Source organism: Mchenga conophoros, linkage group LG11 (genome assembly GCF_057382185.1).
Source record: "Mchenga conophoros isolate Kocher_MC1m ecotype Shallow Benthic linkage group LG11, M_conophoros_male_GT1.1, whole genome shotgun sequence".
NCBI lineage: Eukaryota > Metazoa > Chordata > Actinopteri > Cichliformes > Cichlidae > Mchenga > Mchenga conophoros.
Genome location: NC_140536.1, coordinates 11,505,141 through 11,527,682, shown reverse-complemented (window position 1 = coordinate 11,527,682; position 22,542 = coordinate 11,505,141). Strand labels below are relative to the sequence as shown.

The 22,542-nt window shown below is 42.3% G+C and overlaps 1 protein-coding gene and 1 long non-coding RNA gene across 6 annotated transcripts in view; one reads left to right on the top strand and one right to left on the bottom strand.

Annotated features, from left to right (window-relative positions):
* LOC146563666 (uncharacterized) overlaps window positions 1–1,063 on the bottom strand; it is a 65,290-nt gene extending 64,227 nt beyond the window's left edge. For both annotated transcript variants that reach the window (XR_014894343.1, XR_014894342.1), the window contains exons 1-2: window positions 994–1,063; window positions 814–888 (exon numbers count right to left, since the gene is read on the bottom strand). This is a non-coding gene — a long non-coding RNA (uncharacterized LOC146563666). The remainder of the gene's footprint in view (window positions 1–813; window positions 889–993) is intronic.
* Window positions 582–19,010, top strand: sall3a (spalt-like transcription factor 3a). Of its 4 annotated transcripts, none has more exons than XM_085290903.1 (5): window positions 582–1,025; window positions 4,353–4,546; window positions 13,030–16,185; window positions 16,497–16,834; window positions 17,164–18,836. In XM_085290903.1, exons 2-5 carry the CDS (start codon window positions 4,465–4,467, stop codon window positions 17,593–17,595), a joined length of 4,008 nt encoding a protein of 1,335 aa, XP_085147029.1. In that variant the 5' UTR covers window positions 582–1,025; window positions 4,353–4,464; the 3' UTR covers window positions 17,596–18,836. The 4 variants fall into 4 exon arrangements, with proteins under 4 accessions (XP_085147029.1, XP_085147028.1, XP_085147027.1 ...); XM_085290902.1 differs by lacking the exon at window positions 582–1,025 and adding an exon at window positions 2,230–4,021; XM_085290901.1 differs by lacking the exon at window positions 582–1,025 and having other exon boundaries at window positions 2,230–4,546.
* Window positions 19,011–22,542: the final 3,532 nt, after the last annotated feature.

Below are 22,542 nucleotides of genomic sequence, written 5' to 3'. Positions count from 1 at the left end.
AGTAGTATAAGGATAAAGGCTGGTGGGGGATAACAATGTGTTTACTTTATACATTTACAAGTATATATGCAGAAATTAGCTCTAGGACACAAGATTATTAAAACCTCTATAGTGACCATGCTCCAATAATTACAATCATCATAATGATTCTGTATATGTGTAGTATTATTATACTTCAAATACGCTAAATTCTACTATTAATAATGCATTTGCCAAAACGTAATAATTGTATTTATTAGCTCTAAGACTGGGGAAAAAAATCATTGCTAAATTGTAAATTATTCGTGGACTAATTACAAGGAATAAAGTACAAGTTTAGCAACAGACAGAATGTAAGTATAGATTGCTTCAAAAGCGTACGCAGACAATGAAACAACATAAATATTGTTTGGGTTTGCCTTCAGAGACGCTGTAATTGGGCTCATTCAGTGGCAGAAAAAGTTCCATCTCATCTCTGATTGGTGCAGATGAAGCCCTGGGATTATGCCATAGGCTGCTATAGGCTGCTACAGTAGCCTGCGGTGTGTGTAAATGCGTCTTGGCACCAGTTGCGGCGGCGCAAAGACGTCTGATTGGACACCGACGCAACGCACGCATTTTTTTTTTTCATACTGCGCCACTTTAGCGGTCTAATCACATGCTTTACAACCTGAGCCACACATATAAAAATTCAATTTCTTAGATCCTTCTATTTAAAGATATGTAACGGATAACTGTAAAGCTATTATTATACAGTGATGCACAGCGGCCAAAGCGAAGCAGTAAATTCAAACTCTGGGAGTCTTCTTTTTTTTTTTTTTTTTTTTTTTTTACCTCTCTGGTGTCTTCTTCACGCTCCGGCCTCCCTCCACGATATCCGCAGTGAAAGGCAGACAGGCTCACAGCGGACTGCGGGGTGTAAGAATAGAGGAGAGGAGTTGTTACCGAAGTCTGCCTGTGCACTTTGTGATGCAGCGAGGGCCAGCGTGGAAGCCCAAGCAGCCCTTTTCTCACCTTGCGACACAGATCCAGAGGGGGTGAAACGGGTAAAAACGGTTGTTTGGGTGATTACACGTTTCTGCTCTCCCTCCTCTCCCACCCTCCTCCGCCACCATGCCCCCCTCCTCCTCCTCCTCCTCTTCCACCAGCAGCACCAGCAGCACTCTCACTCCTCTCTCGGAGAATAGAGAGAGTGGCCCCCGTTGTAATAGCCTCGGTGGGGCTCCAGCTCTGCAGCGAAGCAGCCTCTAAGGTTAAAGGATACCTCTGAGGCGCATCCGGCATCCGCAGTGCCATGAAACAAAAAAGTGCTTTTTAAAAAAAAAAGTATTTATGTATTTATTTGCTCGTCCAACGCAGTAAATTGGAGAACAGTAATATTTGACTTGGTAATTTATTTATTTTTGAAGTCAGATCAAACTATATAAAATCACAGGGGCTCTTAGGGTTACGTAAAGCTTAGTGGAAATCAAACTTTTCAAGCGACGTGAATTCCAAAGCTGTTCGGCAGCCCGGTCTGGACACCCCCTCTCTTTCCCTCTCTCTCTATAAGTGTGTGCCGTGTGTGTATGTGTAGTCTATACCGGATTAAATGGCACCGCGTCTTAAATGGCACCTTGCCTCGTTTCCCCTCTCCTTTCATCATCAGCAAAATAAAGATTAGGCCTACAGAGGAGATTGTAACGGCTCGCCTTTAGACGCGCGGGGGATCTTCATTCCTCCGCCTTTGTGATGATATTGATGATGATGATGGCCAAGTGGACAGTTTGATTTTTGTGTGGCGAGCTAGTTATAAAGAATCAATATTATATCAAGGGGGTAACTTTGGTGATAAAGGACTTCAGCCACTCTGGCTATTCATCATAAGTCTGTAGCAAGCAGATAGGTCAAAAGAAATTATATTGCTCTAAAGAGTGTGTCTCCTTATCTCTCAGTACCAGGGGAGTGGAGGACACGCCGATCGATACAGTAGCTGCCGTATACTCCTTGCAATTATCAATAGCTGATTTTGTCTTCCTGGGGCTGCATCTATTAATACCAGATAATAACAGCCTTTTGGACATAACTTCAAAGGGGATGATGGAAAGAGATGGAGAGGAAGAAGAAAAGGGGGGGGGGGGGGGGGGCACCGAAAGTTTGCTCACAGGACGACCTTGTTGTCAACAGATTTGTCTCTCATATGAGGTGGACGCGGGGGAATAGACAAGTCAAACAGACAAGAGGGAGGGCGAGGGAGGGGGGAGAGCGGGGAAGCTCTAACTGAGCTCACCCATGAACTGAAAAAAGCTGAAGATCTATCATTACAGTAAAAAGGTTTCTAATTTAGTCAGGAATTGGCAGCATTTGTGCGCCTGAAGTCGGAAACAAGCGCGATTATGATGTGCCCATTTTCCACATCCACTTTTAACGATGCAATATGAAAATGCATTTTCTTTAAGTTAGCAATACGGAAATAAACATGAAACCGTTACTTCTGTTAAATAAATAAAACGCAGTGTTCGCATGGCACTCAAGCACGAGCTTATTTGGTTCCTTTCTCCCCACCGTGCATGCGTACATTTTAGTGCAAAATTATAATTAATTTCTGTATTTATTTTAACTGTGTGTTGAGGGAAAGAGGTTTTAATTATATGCTGTATGATGTGTACTCTGACACACTTTACTTATTCATATTATTATTATTATTATTGTGTTGTTTTGCAATAATTCCCCAATATTAGTGTCGGTACATAAATCAAAAAGCAGCCCACATGTTCAAAAACCGCCACCGTGCGTAAAATGTCCACATTCCAGAATCAAAATTAGAATAAAGCCTGGGGTGTTGTGATTGAAAGCCTACCGTGTAATCAGAAAATCGCCGATGTCACGAAATAAAAATACTCTGCCGCATTAATATGATGACCCAGCCTTCTGGCGGATACGGGCGGTGACGGGTGAGATATTATATGATGGGAGGTCAAATCTGGGTGTTCACACAGAAGTCTGAGGACGATCCATTGAACAGTAACGTGGTGGTACATCCTAGTGGTGGCTGAAAGCAATGGGCTGAACCCCTGCTTGGGGGTTGACTCTCACACACAGCGCAGTCCCCCACACACAGAGCCATGCCCAACAGCGACAGACCGACCGACGCTGCTAGAGGGCTGCCAGAAGATAACTTCAAAGTTGGTTTCGATATGAGCCCGAGAGCCGAGCGAAGGAAAGACATCGAGTAAAGCTTTAGTTTTTTTTCTTTTTGTTTGTTTGTTTTGGTTTGGATTTTTTCGGAAATCAAGTGGTGCTTAGGGCTTTTTTGATCAGCAAATATCCAGAAAAGACGCTTTTGGAGAGCGCACCGAGCCGAGGGCGCATACACGGCGAGAGGAGGTACACGGGAGGAACTTCGTCGCGGTCAGACACGCACCGAAGCGACTTCTCTTTGTCGGACACACGAGTGTTTGATCACACAGACGTTCTTGTTGTTACTGAGAGGAGCACTGTTGCTAATCTTGGCGCCGCTCTCTCGGAAGACGCGCGTCAAAGTTTGGAGAGCGGAGCTGCGCCTTTAGAAAAGCAAAAGCTGGTGGCAGTTTATCGCTCTATTGCAAAGAACTTAACTCGTCCCGTCCACTTCTCCTTGCTGCCGGTGCCCGTGTAGCAACTCAAACAGCGGCTGCTTCACTGGGAAGATGTCCACCGACAGAAATCTGACACATCTCGACTTTAGACGTCGCTTCCTTTGAGTCCGATTCAAGGAGTTGCGTGTTCACCTCGCCACACGCACAGAACAAGAAAAATAAATAAATAAAAGAAGTTAGAGAGAGAGGCGCTGCGAGAACTGAGCCAGTATCTCGGGACAGACTTAACGAGAAAACGTTTTCTGAAGTTTTGCGGTAAACGATGGATCGTTGAGGCCAGGGAGAGACACTTCGTCAAAGAAAAGAAAGAAAAAAGAAGAAAGCGCTGGTGAATCCTTAGCACTTGTGAGTCAGTGCGCTTACTCAAAGGAGTAGGGGGCAAAGGAGCCCGGCGTTCCCCTCGTTGGAGACCCCATGTGAACTGGGTATAACAAGAGATTTTGGTGTGTTGTGTTGTTTTGTGTTGTTGGGGAGGTGGAGGTTGGATAGTAAAGACAAAAGAGACGGATAAAGTCTGAGCGTGAAGCGGCTAATTGCTTAGTCCGTCCCTCATTACCATATCCAATGCGCGTCCATTGGCCTCCAGCCAATCCTCCCCACCTTCACACACTGCCATTAATCGCGAGGCATTATTCACTATCATAATTATTATACCGACATGCGCAATCCAACGCACAGCAACAGCAGCGGCAGCAGCAACACCGGCTAATTTCAGATTTATATTTTTTCTCTCCTCCTCTCTCTCTCCGCCACCAGACTGTTTGCGAACTTTTTGTGTGTTGATTCGCTCTTCGCTGATGTATCTGCAAAACGCAGACACATCTCGGAGCGCAAACGCAGCAGCATCGCCACCACTAAAGCCAGCAGCATGTCCCGACGCAAGCAAGCCAAACCGCAGCACCTCAAGTCGGACGAGGATCCCGCACTAGCCGGGGTGATTTCCGAGCACGGTGAGTGGATTTGATCAGCTGAAGTTCCTTTAGCCTGATCTGCTTTCAGAGCTTCCCCTCGCAGCTCTGCTCTTCAATTTACGTTTGTTTCTTTACTTTGTTTGACAAACGTTTTAACACATTCATTTGGATTATTATCATCATTATTATTATTATTTTGTTTTTTTGTAGTGGGGATACTGGATTTATTTCATAGGCATAGGCGGAATCATTTGCAATAAATCAAAAAACGATGCGAATATTAAGTCAAAAGTGTCACCTTAGTCGAAGAAGAAGTCTGACGATTTAGAAGTTTTGTGTCTGTTTTGTCCCCCCTCCCTCCCTCCCCCAAAAAACTGTTAAACCTGCATCATATGATCGTCTTTTGTCAGGCAGGTTAATTTTAATAATAGTTAATAGTTTACATTTTGGTTACAGCGTCTACATTAGGTGCCGGAGGCCCATTTTAAAGGCCTGTCTAAAAAACAAAAATCTCGGAGCTCTGTACACTGCAAAATAGTGTATTTCAACACTTTTGCAGTTGGTTTCGGACGTGCACGCGCACGCGCCGAAATGCAAGCACAACTGTAACAAACACACGAAAGAAGTTGGAAAATTATTTGGCTTTTTTTTCTCCCAGAGGTTTAGAATTATTTATTCCGCAGATGTGAAAGCAATGGGTCGTAATAGTTTTTTTTTTTTTAAAAAAACACTTCATTTAAAAAGCCGTTTAATTTATACGTTTCTATTTTTTATTTTTTATCTTGGTTTTTTTTTTTTTTTGTTTAGTTTTTTTTTTTTTTTTTGCATGTGTGTCTCTTGTCCCTGAGCGCCTGCGGAATCTGTTGCAGGTCGAAGACTTGTTTTGTTATGGAAATGCTTTTTGTTTACCCCCACCTCCCCACCCCACATAAATTTAGCACACTTGATTTGTTCCTTTTTGCGCACAGTATCGACAAGATCGGTTGACAAAGCTCGTCTTCGCCATGTGGGGGGAAAAAAGGATTATTTGTCCTTTATACTGCGCTTTTGCGCAGCAACACTATCATTATAGGGCTAAAGTCAGGTCCGAAGGCAGATGAAGTGCTGCAGGAATAATATGACTGGATTTCTATAAAACAAAAAAACGTACAGAGCACAAGTCCCACATTATTTGGCAGATTATTATTGAAATTGTGGCAAATCTAACATTTAAAAAAATCATTTTATGTATTGGAAATATGAGGATAAGACAAAATATGTCAATTTACTGCAGCATATCTTAACAACAATACTGTAATTTACTTGAAAACTTAAAAAAAAATCACAATTTGTCAATTTCATTTCTCTTATTTAAACTTAGAAAGCTGTGTGTGTGCGTGTTTATGTTTGTGTGTGTTTTGGGTATCAGTGAAGCTCAGAGCTCTCAACAAATCACTGCTATTATTTATACCTTTCTATCTTGGCCCATGTTGGTCAACACTCACACCCAGACGCAGACACCCACACATGCACACACACACTTACACGCGAACACGCACACACACATTTTCCAGGGTTTCTTTAGAATAGAAATGTGTGATGTAATCTCTGGGGAGAAGCTCTCTTTGCATGGGGAAATGCTGGTGTGAGGGGTGGGTGGGTGGGGGATCACACTGATGATTCCCGACTCTTTTGTTCAGTTTACTCTTTGGATCTCTCCTTTTTTTTAAATATAATTTCTGACTAATTGACAAACACAGACACTTTTCCTGATTCGGTGTTTCAGATGACCCTGCTCAGATTCTGTACAGAGATAATCATCCATCAGGTTGCACTCCTGTAGGATTGTGGATTGAAAATCAAACTTGTTTTTGCTCCTGTCAAATCTCACGTTTGGATGATTTCGAGTTTAGGTTACAAATATTTGATTTGAAATGTTGATTGCAATTTATAAAACAGAAAACAGTCAGATCCACAGAGAGAGGGAAAAAAGAAGAGAGGAATTTAAAAAGAAAAAAATCTCTACACACTTATTCTGAATTTTATTCCACAGATTAACACACACCTCCTGGCATAATTAAAATACACACAGACTCAGACAGCGTTATCGGTAACATACTGTATGCTGTCAGTGCCATTGTGCTCGAGACTGGAAGTGTCCGTGGAATGTTCTTTCCTTGCTGAAGCAACTATACTGGCTCGCTTGTTTTCAGGAAAGACGTAGCAGTGAAACAATCTCAAGCCTTTGGCAGAGCACAGTGAGCCCATACATACTTAAATAAACCTAATAATACCATGCCTCAACCAACACTACCTTACATGATGAGCTACGAATGTCACCCTGTCAGTGTGTCGTTGCAGCATGATCGGATTCTCCGCTCTCTGTTGCTGTGTGGTGCAGCTTGCGACGAACACTATCGATTGTTGGCCTTGACATAACCACCGCGTATTAACGTCGATGGGATTCAAAAGTTCCAGTCGTCAGCCGCTGCTCGACTGAGACTTAAAATCCATTTTTGCTCAGTTTAGTGCTGAAGAGAACGTCAAGAAGAATGTGGTGTTCAAATTGTGCTCAGGGATCTTCACCATTTCTTACAAATAAGAAAACAAGGAAAGAATCAGCCAAATCGAACCCTGTGCCTGCAAAGCTTCAGCTTACACCTTCATTTTCCCTAAATATTCCCAATATTATTTTGTCTCCTTTGTATGTGGCATTTATGACTGCTGTCCCTCTGCAGCTTACTGAGTACTCTTTAATGTACCGCATCCATGAAAACATGAAAAACTAAAATCAAGTGCCAACAAGCCCTTGTCTGGCATATCATGTCCCCTCAGGCTTTCCGGACACTTTCCTCCTGGGGGCATGGGAGGGTTTTTGTGTGTGTGCGTGAGTGTGTGTTTGTGTGTGTGTGTGTGTGTGCTAGGATGGGGAAAGGGAAGAGGAGGGGGTGGTCTGCTTGGAAGTGCTTTTATAAAGCTTGCTGTCTTAACCTTTGTGTAGCCCCGGGCAGCCAGATCCTGCCGCTAGATGTCAAGCTCCTTGTACAATTAGAACATGTGTGCCGTTGACCTTGGCAGCGCAGTTTCCTCGTGTCCTAGAAAGCGTTAGCAGCAGCAGGCTTTTCACCACGCCACCGCTTTCTCGGCATCCAGTGTCGTTCAAGGTGTGAATGTGCAGGGGAGCAATGGTGGCCAAACTCTGCGCTGTCACACGAAGATTTAGAAGAATTTTCAAAGGTAAATTTCCTCAGTTGTCAGTGGACATGCACAGCATCGTTCAAGCAAGAAAGGCAGATTTCTTTTTCTAAAATTATTACTCTGGAAAAACATGAGACACTTGAGGAACAGGTAACAACAAGGCTCAGGTCACAGTCGCAATTGTTTGAAGTCAAAATCTTCTCAGAGTTCATTCTGGGCTGAGCCCTTTTCCTTTCTTTTCGTCATAGCAGCAGAGGCACGGGCGTGTATGGTTATGAATCCAAAAAAATGTAATAAAGTGAGAAAATCCCTGCTGGTAGTGACAACATGGTTGTTACCACTTCCCCTGCAGCGGGGCTTTGTTTGCCTTTTGTTTTAATCCACTCTCACCATTGGGTGCAGGCCTGTGGACCACCCACATAGTTGTGCCAAAGATGTCTTCAAGAAGGCACTCAAATATGGCTGTGTCTTAATTACCACTCAGCACACGAACAAGTGAGATCCTGATTGAGAGGAAGGACTAGACAGGGAAGGGAAGAACTATTTAATGTTAGACAAGACAGCAGATTTGGAGGATTTAGGTAAAAAGCTAACATGTAGTCAGCAGAAGGGGTAAATTTCTCCTTTAAATGGTTTGGTTTCGATGGTTTGGTTTTGGCTTATTCAGATGATTTTAAACACCAGTTTGTCCAGAAAGTGGGGACGCGGAGGAGCAACGTGTGAGCGAAGATGTGCAGCTCTGCCTTCTGTGTAAAACAGGAAACATATAGCTTTGAGTTCAATTTGATTTAAACAAACCCCAAGCAAAGATTAATAAAAAATCTCCTTTGACGTTAGAGAACGAGAGCGCCTCGTCTCGGACTCTTTTTGTAAATCCGGAGGCAGAGAGGCAGAGAGGCATCTTGGCGAGTATCATCTGGACAGAGTGTCGTCATTGAATACTGTATTGCAAATGCTTACACAAACAAATCGTTAATGTTTTGGCTGCTCCACATCTGCAGGCCATGACAAAGGCCTCTCTGTTGGGGCAGATATGACTGTACCACTCTGCAGTAGGGCTGACCAGGCCGATGACACACACTCACAGCGCTGTGCTGAGGACGACTGAGCCTCTGCAAGTCCGAGGATGCACTGGGTCATTCGTGGATATGCTTCATGGGTACAGCAGGACAGCATAATTATTTAGATTTCCTTTTTTTATTGAATCTTGATTATTATTATTTTTTAAATCATGCAAACATGCAGTTAATCTTAACTTTGCTAGGACGCTTAACCAGTATGCTAAAGAGTCATTCTTTTAAACAAAAATGAACTAACTACAAATGTTCAGAATTTAAGTGACATTTGTCTTCTTCCGGTGCAGATTATGTCCCAGTTAGAACGAAGCAGAGTGCACGCTGTGTCTCAGTTAAAATGTCTCATCAAACAACTTAAAATAACTTGAAACGTCTTTATTTTTTATTTATTTATTTATTTTTTTGTACTCACGATTAGAGTTGCGGAAGTGTGTCAAAAAGTGTAATGGAAAAATTTAATCAGGCCACAAATTCCAACATTGTTGGACGCAGCAGGCCTCTTTTTTTTCTTTTTTCCCCCCCTCAACTTCCAGCTTGAGCAGGACCAACAGGGATGCATCTCTCTTTAAGGGTCCTAAGCTATCCTCACATTCTTGAGAAGAATGCATTTTAAGGGGGCAGAAGGAGGGGCCTTTTTTTAGGAAGAGCGCAATCACAGAGGCTGGTCACGATATACTGCTCTCACAGACTGCTGTTGGTGTAAATGACATGTAAGTTCTCGGGGTATGATGAAGACTTTTTAATTGCGCATTTAAATTACAATACCCTGCACTTACTGAGATTGAAATACCTCGACGTAGGGTAAATGCTCCCACTGTCATTGCTGTTTGTTTTCATTATGTGAATCTGGAAATTGTTAAGAATGGGAAAATTTGTAATTGGCCAAGGCTTCGGTGCTTCTCTCAATGCCCGGCTCTGTGACTTTCACAGAATCTGTGGTAAGCATGAATACCTCATCTGATATAATATGTCAGATTAGCAGTTTCAGTTGGCATGCCAGAGATTGCTGAGCAAGATAGCGGACACACAGATTCAATGTCTACAATCCCCCTATTGACTACCTTCAACTTAATATTCGTAAATGAAGACTCTTAAAGCAATGAAAAATGGATGGGATTTTTTTTCCGTCCCCTTCTTTTTCATACTATAGGAAAATCAATATTAGCCCCTTCCCCAACACAAACACATATAAAATCATATAGAAACACACACACGTATGCATGCATCCCTTTCCCCTGTGTTGCATTGCAAACCCAAAGCAACCACAAAATGTCGCCTCTTAGCTCCACAGCACAAAAGCACTGTACAGGTTAAAGCAACACAGTTGTTTTAAGATTATGAGCTTTCCTAATGCTCGTTTGTTTGTTTGTTTGTTTGTTTTTTCCTCGGGAAGTATGACAATAATCTGCAATGCACGCAGCTGTAATTTGTGTTTCTATGATTAATGCTGACTAACTGTAGCATTAGTCAAAGTAAACCTGAAAACGGCAATTTCGTGTGTTTTCCTTGTTTTTTAGCGGCGTGCACATTTTTAAAGAGGCAGTGTATTTTATACAACTACACAGCGTTCAGATTTGAATTTTAAAAAAAGCATCGGACATAAGATTTTTTTTATTTTATAATAATAATTAGCGCTCTAAAGTTACTAAAGTTATCAGACAGGAAGGATTTTTTTTAATGGACAAAATGTAATTTATAAGAGTCTTTTCTTTCCTTTTTTGTTTTTGTTTTTTTGAAAATAAGTCAATTTAGGAGCAGAGGCCTGTGTATGTGTAGAGGTGACTGGTACACTCTACTAACGGCAAAAAAGCATGCTTTTGCAGGTCTACGTGTCGTAATTTTTTAGGTGTTTGTCCTCGTACATATGCACATAATCTGTGAATTCTCTTTGTCCGTCTTAGGAAACGTGTCAGTGTGTGTGTGTGTGTGTGTGTGTGTGTGTGTGTGCGCGAGAGCGAGAGGTCAGAGGCATACAAAGACCCCCACTTGTAATTGTATGAATGAATAAAAGAGATTGACAGTAATACCATTCTAATAACTAATCAGCTCAACACAATGCCTACTCATTTGTGTTGACCTTTCAACCCTCAATTATGGAAATGAGTTCTGCTGTCCGCTGCTGGGCTAAGGAGCTTTTTAGCCTGCCGTCACGTGTCGCTGACGTTTCCAGTCACTTGCTCCTTTTCACTTGTCAATTTCTGTTTTGTATTTGAGCTTAAATGACTAATTTGTTTTTCAATGGATTTTTTTTTAATACCGAGGTCTCAACGTACAATGTATGTCTTGGGATAAAACCATAAGAATTTTACATTTTCTTTTCCTTTAATTCCTTAATTGATTTTCTTTTTAACTGGCAGCACCCACGATTTAGTAAAATAATATCTTACTTTGTCAGCTCTAACCCCAATGAGGATGAGAGCACGGAGTCTGTCCAAAACTGTTCTGCTGATAATTAATTAAGTCACAGACACCAGACCACGATGGCGCATGGCCCCTTTGGCCACAAATTACAGGAGGAGTGATGAATTTCTTTCCTAATGAGTCACTGTAATTGGCAAAAATGCTTCATTTCTGCTTTGCTATGGTTTACTCCACTTTAACCTTTGAAGTTAGCACAAGCAATGTATGAATCTCGATTGCTCACTTGAAAAGCATAACGGGTCTTTTAATGATAAGGAAATGTGCACTATATGTTCCAAGGAATTTTCTGATTCTGATTTCTTTTTTTAAAATTTAGTGAACAAGCTGGTTTAGCCCACTGGGTGAGCTGCTTAGAGGAAAAAGGAAAATATACACAAGTGAAAGCAGCTAAATTCAGACATGCAACTTTTATGCTTTGGGATTTTTTTGTCATACACATACAGTAATAATTAACCCGAATTTAACTTTTTTCTTAGTTATTAACTACTTTTAAACAATATAGGATCACTGAAGAACATAACCTTGTTTTATAGCAGCCTTTGCATGAAGTAAATCTTTTTCTATTTCCAGCAATTGCCCATGAAATTGTCTTAACATTTTAAATGTGTATACACAGTGGTTTAATTTGTGGATAAATAGTTTACCAGGTATTCGCTGGTCGTCAAATGTAAACTGAACAGGAGACGACTACGAAATAAAGTACGTGCTAGATGTCTTGTGGTGACTGAGTGTGCTTCCTACTCAGACATTTTTATTTATGCAGACATCCCCGACAGAGAGACCCGCACGCTATAACTAAGGGGGGGGGGGGGGGGGGGGGGGGGGGGTTAATAAGAGGAGGCCATTTTTACATGGTTTATATCAGGTGTGAATTTGGTCCACGCTCGGAGCTCGCACGGGTCTGTTTGACTCTTGATGGTTGCATGTCAAAGAGGAAGTGGCTTCCTACAACTGTGATTAAACATGTGTAACTAATCAGTGACTTTGCTGCCATGGCACTAGCATGTAATTTGTTGAGTCTTATGTCAGAGAGCATGGCCAGTGGAGAGAGAGGAGTAACACACTGAGTGTTGCCTAACTTAAAGGGAATGTTTTCTATTTGGAACATTTTGAAAAAGAATGAAATTGTGAAAACTTTTAAATTATAGTGATTTAAAGCGCACATTTTAAAAGGTCAAGATTTATGGGTTTTTTCTATTTGTAGATAGTGTACAAAAAAAAGTTGAAAGTCAACAGATATCATTACTTACATATGATAATGCATTTTTGTGACAATGTGGCAAAAGTTCAGTATAGTTATTTGCTTAGATTCAGGGCTCTAGCATTACCTTTGCGATGCTAAATGGAAAGCCAGGCATTTGAAATTCAAGTGGAAATGACTGAGCTTGATAGCAGAGGGGAATCCTAATAGGGCCATCAAAGGTCCTGATTTGTACCCAACAGATGAGGCAGCTGTGAATTGTATGAAATATTGGAAATCAATATGTTCTATGGAATTTCATTAAGTGGCAGTATCCACAACTGATAGGCCCTCATAATTTGATGGATTGCACAAAGAAAATTATTACCTGGCCCTATGGAGAGTGTGTGAATGCACAAATCTGGGTCTTGAGAATTGGTGAACTAGGGCAATTTGTTCAGAGTGAAAAAAAAGAATATTGATTTTGGTTATGTTAAAAGAGAGAAAAAAAATCAAAGGTTAAATCTTTGCAGCACTGCACTGGAAAATATGTGTGGATTCTTTATTGATTATTTATTCATTAATTCTTCTTTCTTCCCTCCCTCCTCCCTTTGGTTTCTTTTTGTCCCTTTTCACTCCTCTGACCCCCCTCCCATTGCTTTTTGTAGCCCGAGGTGATGTGCTGGATGATGCCGACAGCGGGAATGAGAGCCGCAGTGGCAGTGAGGAGACCCATGTATGTGAGAAGTGTTGTGCTGAGTTCTTCAAATGGTCAGACTTCTGTGAACATTTAAAGAGCTGCACTAAGAACCCCCTGGTGCTTATAGTGAATGACAATGAGGACACACCTAACCCCTCACAGGAGTACCCTACAGAGCCCTCCCCTGTACCCAGCTGCCCTAGTGAGCAGGCTGACAGTGAGGACCCCAGGGAGGGGAGCCACAGCCCTGCTGGTGAGGGGGATGACATCCCAGAGACAGCAACCTTAAATGGGGTCAGTGTCCTGGAAAAGGAGGACGAGCAGATGGAGCTGGAGCTTTCTCCCGAAAAAAATGTGGATCCTGAAGAAAGAGATGTGACATCCCCTGAGCCAGATGGCTCCCTACCTCAGCTCAATGATGTCGTTCCCTCTGCTGTTACCAGTTACGCCATGCCAAGCACCAATGTTACCTTAGAGACTCTTCATGGCACCCGTGTTGCAGTTGCCCAGTTTTCACAGAGTGTAAGGGCAGCAGCGGGCAGTGGGGTTTCCACCATGGCTATTCCCATGATCTTGGACCAGCTGATGGCCCTCCAACAGCAGCAAATTCATCAGCTGCAGCTAATAGAACAAATTCGCAGTCAAGTGGCTCTCATGAACAGACAGTCTGCCCCACAGCCTGCTCTTAACCACCATCACAGCAACGCTACTGGAAGCCAGGGGCCCGTCTCCTCCTGTGTCCCTCCTGTTGCAAGTCAGCTTCAGCTACATAATTTTATCACTCCCCCAGTCCATCAGCTGCCTGTTAGACTGCCGGCCACTCTCCATGGTCAAGGACCTTCACCTCTGACCTCAACAATAGAAGGGCCTCTCTCTCAAACACCACAAAGCAGCAGTCAGCAATCTAACTCTTCAGCTCCGATCACATCCTCAACTAACTCAGCTTTTCCTCCACCAAGTGGTACTGGATTGTCATCTCTACTTCCCCCCTGCTCATCCTCTGTCACAAACAACAGCATTAGCACTAGTAGTAGTATAACAGGAGGCAGTGGCATTAGCAGCAGCTCAACTCTTTCCAGGAACTCTAGCACCCCTCCTTCCCTCACTCACAGCACCCTCCTGAGCTCTTCTTCCAGTCTACCGCTGATACCTCACAGCTCTTCGAGCAGTGTTATCTTCCCTAATCCACTGGCCAGTATAGCAGCCACAGCCAATGCACTCGATCCTCTCTCTGCTCTAATGAAGCACCGCAAGGGGAAGCCCCCAAATGTGTCTGTATTTGACACTAAGCCCAGCTCTGAGGACCCCTTCTTCAAGCATAAGTGTCGGTTCTGTGCCAAGGTGTTTGGCAGTGACAGTGCCCTACAGATCCACCTGCGTTCCCACACTGGAGAAAGGCCCTACAAATGCAACATATGTGGCAACCGCTTCTCCACCAAGGGGAATCTGAAAGTCCACTTCCAGAGGCACAAAGAGAAATACCCACATATACAGATGAACCCCTACCCTGTGCCAGAGTACCTGGACAATGTTCCCACAAGCTCAGGCATCCCATATGGCATGTCATTGCCCCCAGAAAAACCTGTTACCACATGGCTAGACAGTAAGCCAGTTCTTCCCACAGTTCCCACCTCTGTCGGACTCCAGCTGCCTCCAACATTACCGAGTATGATGGGAGGATTTGGTGAGTCTCCAAGCCTCACTCCGCTCAACAGGTCTCCTCAGAGGCCATCCCCACCCTCAAGTGACTGTGCATCTTTGTCCCCAAATATCATCACTGACTCATGCATGACCACTACTTCACCATCCCCAAAACCAAGCCTAGGGTGTGAGGCACCTCCTTTACTGAAACCCGAAGGCATTCTTTTGCCCGCAAGCTGCTCTACTAGACCGGGAGAGAACACGACTAGCACAACGACCATAACTCAAGTGCTTCTTTCCACTACTGTCACCTCCACATCATCGTCCAGCAGTGGACAGGTCTCTGAACCCATCAGTAGCCCCAACTCGGCCTCTAATTCTGTCTCCCATCCTGTCCTTCCCATGCTCTCAGACCATTTTAAGGCCAAGTTTCCCTTTGGAGGCCTCTTAGACTCTATGCAAACATCAGAGACATCCAAGTTGCAGCAGCTTGTTGAGAATATTGACAAGAAGATGACTGACCCCAACCAGTGTGTTATCTGTCACCGTGTTCTGAGTTGCCAGAGTGCTCTGAAGATGCACTATCGCATCCACACTGGTGAAAGGCCTTTTAAATGTAAGATATGTGGGCGGGCATTTACAACCAAGGGAAATCTGAAAACACACTTTGGTGTCCACAGGTCCAAACCTCCACTTCGGGTTCAGCACTCTTGTCCTATATGTCAAAAGAAATTCACCAATGCAGTTGTACTACAGCAGCACATCCGTATGCACATGGGCGGGCAAATTCCCAACACACCCATCCCCGAAAGCCTGCAAGAAATGGATACTGACCCCTCCTTTGATGAGAAGAGCTTAGATGCCATGAGCAATTATGATGATGACCTTCTGGATGAAATGGAGCAGGCCATAGATGATGAAGCTGATTTAAAAGAGGGAGATATGGACTCATCCAAACCTTTTTCACCTGGGAGCTCTCCACCAACTTCTGTAATCTCCAGCATTGCTGCAATGGAGAACCAGATGAAGATGATTGACTCTACCGTCAACATGACTCGTACATTTGGTCTGAAGCCTTTGCAGAATGGCAGTAGCTTTGGAGGGGAGACTGACTGCTTTACCACTGATTCTCTGTCTGCAGTTGGGGATGCTGAGGGTCAAAGCTTGGGGAGCCCCGCTTTGTCTGAGTCCTCTGGCTCTATCCAGCATTTGTCCCCAGCCCACAGTCATTCTGAGAGCCAGCGATCCAAATCCCCTGCTGCACTCAACAATAATAACATCAGCAGTGCCATGACAGCAGAGGAGGTCCAAGACAACAATACAGCTGGCCTGGCAACAGTAAAGTCGGAAAAATCCGAGACGCCATCTCCGCTTCCTGCAACTGAAGGCACTGGGGCCCTTGACCTGACTGCCACTCAGCCAGGCAGGCACTTTATCAAAGAGGAGAGCCACTTCAACGTGCTGTTTCTAAACAGAGATCGAGGTGTGTATGTGCAAAAACACAAATCTAAAGTGAATTCATTATCTGGGCACATTTGGGAGTTCATAATAATGAATTAATAACAACATCTCAATAGCATAATAATTTAAAGATGAAAAATTGTTGACAGTAAGAGAATGAAAAAATAGAAAAGAGTTGTTTATGAATAATAAGGACCTTGACCAAATAACTATAAGATTTCAGCAGGGACTTTTTAGATTTTCAAGTCAAATTCTGACTGTTCAAAAGCTTTTGGTGTTTTACTAATAGAATATAAATCGAATTGTTCTGTTTTTTTACTTTTGTTTGTTCAGGGCTGAGCACTCCCAATTTGGCCAGCACTGCATCAAACATGATTAAAATGGAAATGAACGGCCATGGGAAGTCAATGTCTCTGAGCGACAACCCTCACCTGCCCGTGGGCATTCAGGTTCCAGCTGCAGCGCCCCCAACCACCATGAGCCCTAGCATCAACCCCATGTTGGCTCCCCCGCCTCCACGACGCACTCCTAAGCAGCACAACTGCCAGTCGTGTGGGAAAAATTTTTCCTCAGCCAGTGCTCTGCAAATCCATGAGCGTACACACACTGGGGAGAAACCTTTCGCCTGCTCTATTTGTGGAAGGGCTTTCACCACAAAGGGCAATCTCAAGGTATGACCCAGCTTAAAGTACATTGCATCAGTTGAGTTTTACATAGGTTCAAAGCTCTGTAATATTTACAGATTTTGCCAACAAACAGTTTTTTGCTCTTGAAAAGTACTACATTAATACATTTTATTTGCTTAAAATTATGTATCAATTAAAAAAAAGAAAAAAGAAGCACAAAACAGAGAGCCTTCCAAAAATGTGGCCTTATATGTTTTTACATTTAGTTTTCCTTTCCAGCACATCCCACACAATTTCTATTTCAAGTATTTTCCATTTACAATTACAGAGTCATTATTTTTTTCATTTGTTTGTCATTTTGTCGATAATTTTAGGTTCACATGGGAACGCACATGTGGAACAATGCCCCAGCCCGAAGGGGTCGACGACTGTCTGTGGAGAATCCCATGGCCCTGCTGGGTGGGGACGCCATGAAGTTCAGCGAGATGTTTCAGAAAGATCTTGCTGCTCGGGCCATGAACGTTGACCCGGGCTTTTGGAACCAGTACGCAGCCGCCATCACCAATGGCCTGGCCATGAAGAACAATGAAATCTCTGTGATCCAGAATGGAGGCATCCCCCAGCTGCCCGTCAGCCTTGGTGGCGCAGGAATCACTTCATTGGGAGCAATGCCTGGAGGGATGGACCGCGTTCACACAGGCAGCAGCCCTCCCATGACGGGTATGGAAAAGACTGGTCTGGATGTCACAGCTAACCGTCCCTTCTCCAGATTTATGGAGGAGAACAAAGAAATTGGGATCAATTAAAGAGACTTTTCTGTATAATTCCAGGTAGGCAAAGACTACAAGGCTGTTTATGAGGAAAGAAACTGCTGATCCAGTCTGAACTCATGCGTACTATATTATGTACAGATTAAATATTTTTTGTTTGTTTTTGGAAACATAGTATTTAGTATTGATTAGAGGTTTTTGCCTTTCACCCATTCCCTGCTCACTTGATATTTCGCCTATACGAAGAATACTTTGTCTCTTGTTTGAGAATATGTCGTCTTGCAAGATTTGCATGGTACTTATTGGTTTTTATCAGTACGTTTGACTGCTTTTATGAATTCCTTTGAAAACCAGGATCCTGCCTCAGTTATGATTAGCAAGCATCTTATCTGGACAGGACTAAAACACAAAAAGGACAGAGTTTTAGCTCAAAGTCAGTCTGAACAATGTCTGCCAACCTCGTTTATGGTTGCTATTTTAAATATAAAGGGCCATGGATAGACTGAAGAAAAGACTGAAGTATAACGTTCTGTGTTCGCCTGATTTTTTTTTTCATGATCTAGAAAACTTGAAAAAAATAATGTTTGAACTATTTTAATCTTTACATTTAGTCTCCCAGCATTGTCTTATATTATTGTCGTGTGTCTTTAGTATTTATGATATTGACAAAAAAAAGCGGGTATACAAAAATATATTTAATGGCCCAAGCATTTTATTGATCTTTTTTTCTAAACTGCAGGCTTCACTCATGAAAATCTCTTTCAATGAAGACAATATGTCATTTGAGTTGAACAACAGAGAAAAACAGTAGGTTTTATTTGGATATCGGTTGAGACTATGATTATCTCATTACACAGTGAAGAAGCTAGAGATATCCGAAGCTGCTATGACCACAACCCTGCTTTTAACCTTTGTAAAAAAGAAAAAAAAGTGACCCTTTTGAATAAATATCTATGTATAGAAATAAAGACAAATCTGAAACAGGTATGCATATTTTGTATCACTTAAAAAAATAGACATCATGAGTTGAGAGTATTTGTCATGTTTGTGAATGCACTTTTTAAAAACAAGACGTTTTGTCTGTGAGTTACCGTTAACCTTTTGACTGAGCTATCTATCACGTGCTGTTTTCATTGTTTTCAGCATACCACTCCTACAATTGGCAGAGTCAGTTCTCTGTCATTGCATCTGTGCTACTCGTCAGAGTACAAACTCATCACTCAATCAACCTTCTTAAATAAAATAAAACGAAAACAGGTGTGTGTGTTGCAGTGGTCTCCTTATCTTTAATACGCTTTCTCCTTCTCTTTGTTTTTTTTTTTGTTTTTTAGTCATCCTAATTATTACCATTGAAATTTGGTCTTGCAGTGTGAGCCACCATGTGAGTGTGGAAAACAGCTTTTAAATCCATTGCTATTTAAACATCTGCAAAAACAACAACTTTGCTTTTGAAATTCCACCACACATATAGCAGATATGTTAGTAAGAAATTGCTTATTATCTTATCTGCCAAAACAAACTGGTGCTTTTTGGATGAGCCTAAAATGATTTTCAGCAAAGATATGTTTCCTCTTTTGGGTCATAAAAAATGGGTGGAAACAAGGAATCATTTCCAGATGCTTTATAATGGTCTGGGAAGCGTTTTCTTCAAAGAGGCTCTTCAAGAAAAAAATTCATTCATTAATATTTTGTTTATGTTTTTACTTAGCAATGAGCTTTTCAATTTACAAGAAAAAATATTACTGAATTGTCTGCATATTTTTACTTATTTTACTTATGTGTGTGTATGTGTGTGCTCTTCTGTCCACACACACGCATGCGGCTGCTGGAGATCCACTATTCTGCACGTGCAGAAAAAGGCACATTTATAATTATTTATAAATAAAAAAAGGAAAAAAGATGCAGCAATTTGTAATAATGCACACAATTTTAAAATGATCTCATTGTCTGTAATGCAAAGAGAAGGTTGTTAAAGCTGCAATCCTTGTTTTCCTTTGTCATTTGAAGGTAAACATGCACACGTACACACACACACACACACACGCACACACACACACACACGCACACACACGCACACACAGTTAAGCAAATGTCCTTGTATTTGTATATTTTAGATCATCTCAGTTTGAATTGTTATATCAGAACACTACAAATAATTTGTGACTGCGGGTCAAGACTTTAGCTAAGCACATGCAAAACCCATGATGAACCATAACATAACAGAAATAAACAAACCATAACTGTTGTGTAATTTAAATGAAAGAATCACGTGTTAATGTGTAAAACAATGTTCACTTTATACCTAAAAGCCTCTTCTCTTCCTGCTGCAGTCTGCCAGGAGACAGCGCTGCATCTGAGAGGGAATCAGCGAACTTATTATGTGTGTGTGTGCGTGCGTGTGTGTTTGTGTGAGAGCCGTAAAACGATGGCAGCCTTCTTGCTGCAGGACATTTGACACATGGTCCACATGTGTGCGAACACACACACACATACGCTTCACACAGCTTCACACTCCCACATAAAAACCTGTGTTCTCACTTTCTCCAACATAAAAAAGACAAGACTGAATTACACCAAATATTCTTAGCGATGGGGGAGAAAAGAAAATATTCCTGCTGTGAACAACATTAAGCCGCATCAGGTGCAAGATGAAAGTTAAGGCTAACTTTAATCACTTGGAACAAAAGACTTTTTTCTTAATGCTTATCTTTGGCAACTTGGCTGGCAGATGTGACTATAACCTTGATCTTGAATTCCTCCCTATATAAAGTAAGATAACCATAGCTTTAAAGGCACTCTCATATCGGTTTGGAGAGCTGGACAATAAATCATTCTCTAAGGGAAAAAAACAAAACAAAAAACAAATGAAGTCACTCAAAATCAGCAAATCTAAAGATGTAACTTTACAATTTGCTGTGTGGACACATTCATTTAGACTAAAAGGCTACATGAAAAGTTTCTACCAAATGAGCAGCAAATACATTTAAGTTACAACCATAGATCTCATAGATATAATTATTATGCCTGGAAACTCAAAACAGTTAATATTTAATAATAGATATGCGGAGAAATGTATTATTTTGGTTCTTTAGCGAAATCAGTAAGGGAGCCAACACGTTATCCAATGCATCTAAGTGACAACTCATCTGGTGAGCTTTCACCGCTGAGCCATAGATGTTTATTTTTCTGTTATTTTTTCCTCCTTGACTTTTACACGCATATTACTTTTCACGTTGACGGACGTGAGCCGAGGCTGACCTCGGGGGCTCTCTCTCTTCGTTTCAGTAATGCGTACTGCCGTTTGCGAGCCCATTGTTTGACATTTCACTGTCAGCTGATCGCACAGGCTTAGTCAGTGGAATTGTGGAGTAATGAAGAAATTTCATACTGACTGTTTCCCTCTGTGAACGCGCTCATTTCGCCCATATTTGAAGGAAAACGAATGACATTCCGCTCGTGCCTGCAATCATGCGCTCGCGTTTTGCAAAGAACCAGAATAGATGCATGTAAAGACGCTTGTTTCAGGCCCTGAACGGGGATTCTTCTTCTCAAGTCTATAGCTCAACAGGCTGCTGCTGCTCACAGTGATGCGCTGTAAAGGAGGGCAGTTAGAGGGTTATATGAGGTTATAAATTACCACACTGTAGGGTTGCTTTCCCACCCCCTCTGAGAATTAGATATTTTGTTGCAGTTCTGTCCTTTTTTTTTCCATTAAGCAATACAATACAATGGAATGCTCAACATGTGAAGTGCAATTTTATTTTACTGTTAAAAAGAGAACATTTATGAGAAACCAGGGGAATGCAGACAAGGCATTATTTGAGGTGTGTCCATTTAAGAGATTTTTAACAAGTATAATTTTAGAGCGGGTTACAAGGCTAATTATCTAAGTAAACATGACTTGCCTTTCTGTTTCTTTAGTTTGTTTTCTTTTTGTGAAATGTGGCACTTTCCCCTCTTTGTTCAGCACACAGAGCAAATTGCCTGCCCCCTTTTGTTTCATCTACACTTGACTCATGTTTGTGTGCTACCTGTTTGAAGTGAAAATGTGTGACATTTGGGCATGGCACAGTGTGAACAGACAGGCCATCATTGGGACGGGGCTGTCGGCTGTTTGTTTAATGCCCTGCCTACTGTGAAAGTCTCCCTGAAACAGGCGCAGTAAATATCCCCATTGATCCAGAGGCAGGGGGCCCTACGATGATGTAGTGGCGAAGAGCCACAGGAGTAAATCTAGCCGACAGTAATCCAATCCCATTCTCAAGGCTCTGGGATCTGAGATAGGTGCTTTAAATCCAAAAGTGTGCCTTTTTGCACAATTTCTCTGCCTGTGTTGATGCTGTGTCTTTTGTGGGTTTTTTTTAAAACTTCCATATCTCAGCTCGAGAGTCGGTCGGTGGCCTGCTGAGGTGCTTCATCTCCTATCCTTTATATTTTCTTAAATTCCAAGTCCTATAATGATGCCACAAATTTAGCTTTGTGCTCATTTCAGTGTCAAATTCACGCCCACACTTCTCCTGTTTTTGCTCGTCTAAAGCATGTGCATCCACCTGAAGTAAAAACTCCAAAGTTAAGAGAGTGTGAAAGCTGTGTGTGTGTGTGTGCGCGCGCCTGTGTGAGTGTGTGTGTGTGTGATAGCACACCTCAGGTAATCAGTGTTTTCTGTGGATGGCAGAGGGACACACTGGAAACTCAGAAACCCCCATTAGGCTGGAATTTCCCTGTGATGGCCAAAAGCTGCCTACCTAGCGCTTGACTGGTTGCTTGGCTGCTCCAGCAAGTGTTAGTTTTCATGCAGGCTCTCAAGATGACAAAGTTACGCAGCCCAGATCCCCTGGAATAGGACTGTGTGGTTACCTCAAATTTTTTCCTGTATGGATTGTTAAGAGCTGATGAAGCATGGTGCACTTTAGCCTGGTGGGCATTAACAGTTTGCTGCAATGAAGAATTGGCTATTTCACCAACATAGATGCTTGTAGTCCT